Raw genomic sequence first — 10,262 nt, forward strand, 5'->3', positions numbered from 1 at the left:
AACTTTCATGGCACACTTAAATTATGTTGAGCAAAAAAAGAAGTAAAAAAATACATATATACTTACTCTGCTTTGGAATTCTTTTGAAAATAATTAATGATCTTTAAAAAATTATATGACACACTTAAGATCCTCTTGCCATGGCACACCAGTTGAAAATCTGTGACTAAATTTAAGTTTTTGAATTTGATTTTCTTTTGAAAGCCACTGCCTGGTCTCTAAACTCCTAGTAAGAAGGAAACACTAGCCATAATAATCATCCTAGAAAATGGGTTTTCAGGGGGCAGATGGTTAGTTTCTCTGCTCACTACAATAGCGTCAGACTTTTGCCCCTGTCTTTTAAGTTTATCAGCCATGTTTCTAGCATGCGTTTATCTTGATGCCTGCCTTGGTCACAAATAATACATGGTTAAAACATGAAGTATGACTTTGCTATTGTGTAGATAAAAGCAAGAACAAGTTATCTACTCTTTGGAGTAGAGTTTTTTATTTTTAAAGTTGAATTTACTTATGCTGGGTTTGTGTGTCAACATAAATGTAATCTGACAATTTCTAAAAGTTGCCCTTCCCTATTTTTTCTTCTATGTTTTCATTTTTCTTTTGTTTTTTTTAAGAGACGGAGTCTCAATTTGTCAGCCTCAGTAGAGTTCTGTGGCGTCATAGCTCACAGCAACCTCCAGTTCTTGGGCTTAGGTGATTCTCTTGCCTCAGCCTCCCAAGTAGCTGGGACTATAGGTGCCTGCCACAACGCCCAGCTATTTTTTTGTTGCAGTTTGGCCAAGGCCAGGTTCAAACCCACTACCCTTGGTATATGGAGCCAGCACCCTACCCACTGAGCCACAGGCGCTGCCCTATGGTTTGTTTTTTTTGTTGTTGTTGTTGTTGAAGTTTGGCCAGGTCTGGGACTAACCCACCGCCCTCAGTATATGGGGCCGGCGCCCTGCTCACTGAGCTATAGGCACCACTGTCCTATGGTTTGGCTTTTTAACCTCCTTTGTCATTTCCACTTTGAAGATCTAGTAACACTGCTTATTTGTGCATTTATTTAACAAATAACACACAGAGGGTAAAACTATGAATGAGATGGTCATCATGCAGTTTACATCCTATTGGAAGATGCAAGTAATTTTAAAAATTAAAATGTTAGCAATGTATGCTATAGAGTAAAATTTGAACAAGGTTCTGTAAAGGAACAATGGAGACTTACCAACCACAGATCTCAAGAAAATATTTCCCTGAAGAGATATTTGGGCTGAGCCTAAAGGAGCCAGCCATATAAAAAAGCTAAGTGATGAACATATCAGGCAGACAAAATAAACAGTGTAAGGTCCTGAGATAGAAAATGAGCCCTTTCTGTGTTCTCTCTCTATATAACTATACGAAGGTGTCTGATGAATTTCCTTTTGATGTCTAGGGGGTTTTATGCCTATATGCTACTCATCCAGTCTGAGGATTCTATGAAATTCTGATGTACTTAGTTTCTCTCTTCTGATTTCTTCATATCTAGTTAGCAGTATATGAGAACTATTAAGATTATAGTATTCAATTCTGTTGTCCTAGTGTAAGGAAAGAGTAATACTCTAATGATAATAACATTTACTGTCTTCTAAGCAGTTGATATTTTTCCAGTATGGTTAACAACCAATACTAATGTCACTTTTGCAGCTGGATTTTCGTACACCCCCAGGTTTTGACCGGACACGTAATGCTGAGATTGGAAACAAAGACATTAAATTCAAGCATTTGGAGGAAGCCTTTACATCAGAACACTGGCTTGTCAGAATATATAAAGTGAAAGCACCTGATAACAGGGAGACACTAGATCATAGACCTCGAGTCACCAACATTTTCCCCAAACAGAAGTATTTGTCAAAGAAGGTGGGTGTCAGATTTATGAAGACCTTGGATTATATATGAAGTAAATATCAGGCTAGCCAACTAGGATTATTTCATTTAAATGGATATCCCAAGCAGTAACTTTTTCTGGATAGTACGGTGGTAATCAGTGAACCAAGCTGGGATTTTCCAGAGTATCCTGGCTTTATTTGTGCCATTCCCATTAGTAAGACTTATTTGTAAAGTAAGATATATCTGTGGCCATCACTTTACAAATCTGCCTAAAAGTAAAATTGCTGAATGTTCTAGTAATGAAAGTATCTTTTGGTCAAAGCAAGTTTATACATGTATTTCATCTTCATGTTCCAGTCTTAGTATAATGATATTTATTGAATAAATAATAGACTTGAGTTGACAAAGGCCTCTTGAAGTTTAAAAAAAAAATCATTTATCTTAGGATAATTATTCTTAATGTAATCATTATGACAAGCTTATAGGTAGAAATTATGAGATTACTGCATTTCTTTTCTAATAAATATTACATAAGATATGAAATATTTCATTGGGGTCATTATTACACCAAGTAGATCTCTAATCTTTGCTATAAAAGATGACTAAATATGAGTATTTATTTAGGTTTCCCAGCAATAGGAAATGGAAAAAAATGAGCAGTCAGATAAAATATTAAGAGTTTATTATAAAGTACCATTCTTATAATAATAATGATTATTGGCTCAGCGCCTATGGCTCAACCGGCTAAGGCGCCAGCCACGTACATCTAAGGTGGCGGGTTCGAATCCCCAGCCCGGACCCGCCAAACAACAATGACGGCTGCAACCAAAAAATAGCCGGGCGTTGTGGCGGGCGCCTGTGGTCCCAGCTACTTGGGAGGCGGAGGCAGGAGACTTGCTTGAGCCCAGGAGTTGGAGGTTGCTGTGAGCTGTAATGCCACGGCACTCTACCCAGGGGGACAGCTTGAGGCTCTGTCTCAAAAAAAAAAAAAAAATAATAATAATGATTATTATTAGACTGATTTCAGTCTTAGTTGTAATTTTTGAAAGGATGCTTAAATTTACAGTTTGGATCAGTTGTTTTAAATCATTTATGCAGTTGCCTTATCCTTTTGTTATTTAAAATAATACAACAAATGTATTCAGAGTGCAGGTGATTTTAATTTATACTATAAAAGTGCTGAATATTAACTGAATTACATTCGTCTAGATATAAATTACCGTATCTAGACTAATGTAAAGATGTCACATAGAGCTGATGTTAGTCATATCAAATTAACTTATCAGTCTTTAGGTAAAATAACATTAAGAAATCAGATGTTCTTGTTTGTCACAGGCATAAGGTAGAAGAAATTGGTGAGTCATACCAGTGTGCGTGCATACCAGTGCACAAATCAAAGCAAATGCTACTAATTTCAAAGCAGTTACCACTAAGATATTCAGGCCTAGTTAAGGTCTGCTTTTTCTGAAAAGCAAGGCTTTTGAGCTTGCTGTCTAACTGATGATACATACAGGCCCCAAAGGCAGTGAATTTTCTTAATCTGACCTCTTTTGTCTTCCATCATTTTCCTGAAATAATGTAAATTAATAAGTAAAATTTAGTCTTTCTTGTATTGCTCAAAACCTGTATTCCAGTAGCCAATAACATGGATTTTGAATTTCTGGTTCCCTGGCTTTCTATTCTCTGTTTACTACAGAGGAATACTTATTATTAACTTTCCTCTCCCTACCCTGGTTGTGACTTTGTGGGAAGAGGGTGTATTATAGACCCCATAACAACATTCTGAGAGCTTACCTACCACTGCAAAGCTGGCATGGCTGAGGTGCTAGGAATTGTAATCCAGGGCTACATGAAAGACTTTTAAAGCATGGATCATTGCCAAAAGGAGAAAGGTCCTATGGGCACAGTTATATAACTTAACTTGCATAGTCCTGCAGTACATTATGAGATCTTAGAAAAAAGGTGTGTTAGAAATTTATAGGTAATGGTAATAAAGGAACTAACTCCTTGATCTATTCTGAATTTTTAAAAATAGGGTAGCCATAAAGTTCTTGTGCAACTTAAAATAGTGAACAATTTAAAATTATACATGGACTTAATGGCTACCCTGTATTGTGTGCTCTGAAGTTTCTTTTTGCCTTAAAAAAAAAAAGTCGGCTCAGCATCTGTGGCTCAAGTGGCTAAGGTGCCAGCCACGTACACCTAAGGTAGTGGGTTCGAATCCAGCTCGGGCCTGCCAAACAACAAAGATAGCTGCAACCAAAAAATAGCTGGGCGTTGTGGTGGGCGCCTGTGGTCCCAGCTACTTGGGTGGCTGAAGCAAGAGAATCACTTAAGGCCAAGAGTTTGAGATTGCTGTAAGCTATGACACCATGGCACTCTACTGCTGGCAACAAAGTGAGACTCTCTCTCCAAAAAAAAAAAAATAATAATTAATAGTAAAGGTAATATATAAAGTGGTTATGAAGTTAGTAGCAAGTTTTTGTAACCCAAAGGATTGTACTTTGCCTTTTCTTATTATCTATATTAGAAAAAAAATGTGAATTGTTTTGAACTATACATCATGAATAAAGAAACATGATCCAGCACTAAGTGATCCCTAGGTTTCTGAAACCTCTAAGAGTTGTATTTAAATATGAACATTGAATTGAGTGATTAATCTCTTGAGTCTTTGGCCTCTGTTAACATGTAGCTTTGGTTCATCAAAGTACTTATTTCCCAAAACTATTTGCTTCTTTCAGTATCTAGGGCAGTGTGTGAAAATTTATAGACACATGTGCTTATATGATTTATCCAGTAGAAAGGAATGTTGTTTAGCTTTTCATTTTTAAGTGTTTGTTTTCCTACCTATTGTTCCTATTATTAGATAATGTGCAGGTGACTTTGTCTTTCAACTTTCTAGGTAGGTATAGTCATCCTCATTTTCCAGGTAAAACTGGTCCTGTGAAAGTTTTAACAAAGTTTTTAACAAATTATGAAGATAATTTGTTTTCCTAGCACACAGCTAATTTCTCAGAGGCTAAAACAGGAGCCAGCACCATTTTCTACTGTTATATCCTATCATGCCTAGAAATTTCATTGATTACTGCAGCTAAACATTTAATAGTCAAGAGGAAGTGGAGGTTCATTCACTTGATGGCAAAGAATATATGGTACATATTTGAGAAACACTGTAGTAATCCTTTCATCTTAAAACTAGGGACCTAGTCTTATTCGTCTTCGATTTCTTCACATAATTGGCATAACACAAGATGGTGCTTAGTGTTTCAGAAATCTAGTCATAGGAAGAGCAATATGCTTTGAGGTGAGCTCTGAGAGAGTCTTCATTGTAATACAGTAAACCATGAGTATATAGATTTTTTAGTATGTAAGAATCCTGCATTAATACCTGTATTCTGTTTTCTTTTTAGACTACCAAAAGGAAGCGTGGCTACATTAAAAATAAGCTAGTTTTTAAGAAAGGCAAGAAAATATCTAAGAAGACTGTTTAAATGCACTGTTCTGGTTCCTGACTTGAAGCAGTTGTCCTTGTGAGAACCGGTCTTTGCCTTTAGCTCATGTCGTGTTTCACAGCAACAGAGGGTACAGAACCATCACTTGTCCGGGTTAATGTACAAATTTTTCTGGCAATGCCTGATTAAAAAAATAAAATTGGCTTATGAGAACAGCTCTTTCCGATTTGTACCGTGAAGCAAGACTGAGCACTGCTGTAAACGTCTAGCAGCAGATTTTTTTTATTGGTACATATTATCCTTCAAATCTGAGAATTTGGACTAATTGCACCAAAGAACCCTCTAATTTGGTCCCTGGCACATGCACACTTGTCAATGTTTTTATTCTTTTACAAGACCTGCATTTTATTTGAATTACCCAAATAGCAATATGTAAAATACAAATGACAAAATGTGATGAGAGTTTCTTGAACCAGTAAACTAGTACAGGTCTGAAAAAGATGTATTAGAAAGTGATTATACTTCCTTGAGCTATATTTATTTTCATGTTTCTCCAGTGCAAGGAATGTTTCATCAAATGTGCATTTTCTATTGCTTACTGTTTGCTCTAAGAAGCTGCTGTTTCAAAGATGCACCTCTGAGTAGCCAACTGATTCAAATAGTTTTTTTACGTTGACATATTATCACTGCTATTAGCAGTTGTTTTCTCCAGGTACTTAATAGAGCAGATTTCATACATTGTTCATTCAAGGGCTAAATTTATATCCTTTGGAAATCATGGCAACTGCACAGGATTATGTTGCTTACCAGGATGAGTTATCTTAATACTGAGGTTAGCACTATGTTTACATGTAGAAAATTAAGGAATAAACCCTTCAAGTGGATAGGTATCCAAAGTTCATTTTCTGTGACTCTGCAAAATGACAGAGGACTTGTAAACTTCGCCTAGATTTTTCTCATTTTATAAGTTTCATCCATCACAATGATTTTGTTCTTAGTTTCATATTTTTAATCCCGTAAGCATTTGATGAAACACTCTTTAGTGCTATATGCATTTTCTTGTATTAAAAATGTGACAATTGTCCAAAAATGCACTAAAATGTAAATGGAGATTGAACATGTTCACTTTCCAGCTTATAGACAACTTTATATAGACTTGAAAATTCTCTCCAGTTGTTTAGCAAAAGTGAAAGAAAGGGTTTTTCCTGCCACAGGATATAACTTTTTGTTTGTTTTTTAATACAACATGCGTAACACACCACTGTTTTCAGTGGAAAAGTACAGAATAGTATGTACCTTTTATGAAGAAAATTGTAATTTACAATGTTCAGTGAGAATGTTACTGCTGATTTTCTTTTCCAAGGTGTAGAATATTCTTTGATTTATAGATTCTTTTTTGACCCAGATGATGGTTCTTTTACAGACCAATAAAATGGCTGAACATTTTCACAAATAGAGTATAACTAAATCTGGATTTCTGATACCTTGTCATTTGGGGGATTTTATTTTACTTTGTTGCTTTAAAATTCAATGCAGAGAAGTTGTTGACTATAGGGGAAATAAAGTTAATTCAAATTTTGTTAAGCGTTTTTTTGTTTGTTTGTTTTGTTTTTTAACAGATCTTTTGTTCTGTAAAGGAGTCGGTACTAAAAACACACATCTCCTTCCTTGTTCACCTTTACAAGTGTGGGGGGAAAATGTGCTAAATCAGTTCAACTTAGGCCAACTATTTTGTCTTTTTTTAACCCCCAAATGAAAGTCTCATTTTGTCATTTTGTCATTTCCAGGGGTGAAGTGGAGGGGAAGGACAATTCTGAATAGAAATTGTAGCTCTATGTAACTAAGAAGAAATAATAGCAAAGCCCTATTTCATAAAGTTCTGTTATTTTAATGTCATGTCTTCAGTGTAGAATTCTCTCATTAAAGATCCCTCACCTCGCTCAGTAAACATTTTGGTTCAAAGTATCTCTTCAGTAAAATATATATTATAATTTTTTAAGCACTTTTATTGTAGCAGAAAAATGAAATTATATTAGTCTGAGTATATTAGAATATAGGATAATTGGCCTATAATAATCTTTAGATCTGTAAATTCATTTCACATGTGATAACTAACATTGTACATCACAGAGGAATTTAAAGATCATGACCTTGACGTTTTAGACTATAAAATAGCTTTTAGGCTATAGTGCTTTGTGGTATAAAAAAGCAAGGCAACGAATCCAAAGTCAAAATTCAGCTTAATTGAATTCAGACTTAATTGTTACTTGAGTTTGCAGTTGTCACCTTTTAGTTCATTTGCATTCCTGGGCTATGACTAATAGGCCGGAGAACAGGTAATATGAGATCATCCTATAGAGTACTGCTCCTTTTTAAAAAAGAATAAAAAGAAAGAAAGCTAGTGTAAAATACACATAACATAAAATTTACCAACTTAACCATTTTAAGGCATACAGGTCAGTAGTGTTAAGTATATTTACATTGCTCTGAAACCCATCTCCTGAACTCTTCATCTTGCTGGAGCTGCTGCTGCTCAGTGTCACCTTACTGCCCGTAACCCTCAATTGGGGTAGGTGGAGTAAGGGATAAATGTAGAGCTCAACAGCTGCATTTGAGATAGTAGGAGATTGAGACAGCGAATGGTAATGAAATGTCCTTATATCTAATTTTTATTGTGAAATGTGACACAGAATACAAAAAAGTTTTATCCTTGAGCATTGTTACTGAGAAGTGGTATAACTGTCTTTCTGTAGCTCACATATATATTTTTTTTCTATTGTTGATGGACATTTGCATTGTTTCCAGTTATTACAAATAATGCTATAGGAATATTCTTTTGCATCTTTCTTGGAGCTATATGCATACATTTCTGTGGGCCAAAAAGTGGATTTGCTAGGTTGGGTACAGAAACCCAACCTAGCAAACGTGGATATGTTGCTTCCACATCCTAATTAGTCCTTGTCATTCTTAACTTTGCCTTTCTGGTGGGTGAATAATGATTTCTTGTTGTATTTAATTTACTTTTTTCGGGTTACTAATCAGGTTGGCCATTTGGAAATTCTCCTTTTGTATGAAACATTGGTTCTAGTGTGTTTATTTTTTTTTTCTTTTCATAATTTATTACATTAGTAGTTTTTATATAATATATCTTATATATAAAGCCTTTATCATTTGTTTTACAAATTACCTAGAAATTAATTCTAATGTAGTTGATTTCAATCTTTTGTATATCTGTGCCTTTGTATGCCCTTTGAAAATCTTTTCCTAACCTGAAGCCATGAAGATAGTCTTCTGTGTTTTGTTTTTGTTTTTATTTTTTCAGAAAATTTGAAGATTGCTTGAGCCCAGGATTTTGAGGTTGCTGTGAGCTATGATGCCTTGGCACTGTAGCCTGGGGCAACAGAGTGAGACACTGTCTCAAAAAAAAAAATTTTTAAAAAAGAAAAGAAAATTTATCTTTTCACACTTACCTTTGCAGCTCATCTGAAATTCATTTGTTGAGTACATTGTTCATTGCTTTTGTTTTGAGGGATTTTTTTTTTTGCATATGCATACCTAAATGTTTCAGCACCATTCATTGAGTAGACCATTCTTTTTCTTACAACTCTGCAGAACCCCTTTGGTAGTAAATCAAATGTCCATGTATGAGTTTATTTCTTTAGATCTTCTGTTATATCCCATAGAGCTTTTTTGTATGTTAATACAGCCTTAAGATAAATTAAGATATGATATAGCAAGTCTCCCTTACCCCTTGTTCTTTAGGCTTCTTCTGCTTATTAGCCTTTGCTTTTTCATATAAATTTTATAATCAGGTTGTACCAAAAGAGAAAAACTCAATAGAGCTTTTGATTCAGCATTAAATCTATGTATCAATTTGGGAAAGAAAACACTTATGCAATTTATGTAGCTTTTAACTTTTATTATCAGATAATGCTATTTTTTAATAAATATTATGAAGTTTTATTTTCCATTTGTTAATATAAGAAATAGTTGTTTTTGTATGTTGAAATTGTATTCAATAACCTTGCTTATTCCATTTATTTCAAAGATTATTTTTTATTGTAAGCATACCTCATAACTTAGGAATAATGGCAATTTTATTTCCCTCTTTCTAATGGTTGTATATTTTATTTTTTTTTTCTTTTTTTGGTTTGCTGCACTGGCTAAGACATGTATCTAATGTAAGACTGCATAACAAAATATGTTTGTCTTGTTCACTGTATCCTGGGAAAAGTTTGATATTTCACCACGTGTTTACTGTAGATTTTCTATAGATACCTTTGATCAGATTAAGGACATGGATGTTTCCTAGTTTGCTCTTTTTCTTTTGTCATGAATGGCTTTTGTTTATGAAGTGTTCCCTTTTTTCCTTCAGTAATTGAAATGATGTTGATTTTTCTACTTTATTACATGAATCGCAGAGATTTTGTTCATAATATTCCTGATGTATGTTTGGTAGAATTTACTGGTAACCATTTGGGCCCAGAATTTTCTTTGTGCAAAGACTTAATTACAGATTCAGTTATTTTACAAACACGGGACGATTTGAGTTTTATAATAATTTCTTGTTTCAGTTTTTGTGAAGATGAATTTCAGAATTGTTTTGCGAAGAATTCGTTCCTTTCATCTAAATTTTCAATTAAGTTAATGTAAATAATACTATTTAATGATTGTTTTAATGTCTGTAGGTTTGTAATGTCCCTTCTGATTACCAAGATTGGTTTTCTTTTTTAATTTTTCTTTTTGCATTCATCCCTCCCCCAACCCTTGCTCTTTTCTCTTTCATTATCCTACACAGTTTTTAAAATGAGTTTTGTTAGCTTTTTTAAGAGTATAACATTACTCCAAAATTAAAGCTCCATTTTCACAGGTTTTGCTGTGAACTAATGCTGTCAGTTTAATATATATTTAATTTCATTGCACTTTTTTTAAAGTTTGGTTTATTTAGGTATATATCTTTTA

The 10,262-nt window shown here is 34.2% G+C and overlaps 1 protein-coding gene across 1 annotated transcript in view; it reads left to right on the top strand.

The window, feature by feature from the left end:
- STT3B (STT3B, catalytic subunit of the oligosaccharyltransferase complex) overlaps positions 1-6,881 on the top strand; it is a 124,951-nt gene extending 118,070 nt beyond the window's left edge. The window contains exons 15-16 of the mRNA XM_003781765.3: positions 1,666-1,878; positions 5,259-6,881. Of these exons, the coding sequence (XP_003781813.1) occupies positions 1,666-1,878; positions 5,259-5,339 (294 nt within the window). The 3' untranslated portion in view covers positions 5,340-6,881. The remainder of the gene's footprint in view (positions 1-1,665; positions 1,879-5,258) is intronic.
- The last annotated feature ends 3,381 nt before the right edge of the window (positions 6,882-10,262 follow it).

This window comes from Otolemur garnettii, unplaced genomic scaffold (genome assembly GCF_000181295.1).
Source record: "Otolemur garnettii isolate 467f Iridium unplaced genomic scaffold, OtoGar3 scaffold00002, whole genome shotgun sequence".
In the NCBI taxonomy this organism is placed as follows: Eukaryota; Metazoa; Chordata; class Mammalia; order Primates; family Galagidae; genus Otolemur; species Otolemur garnettii.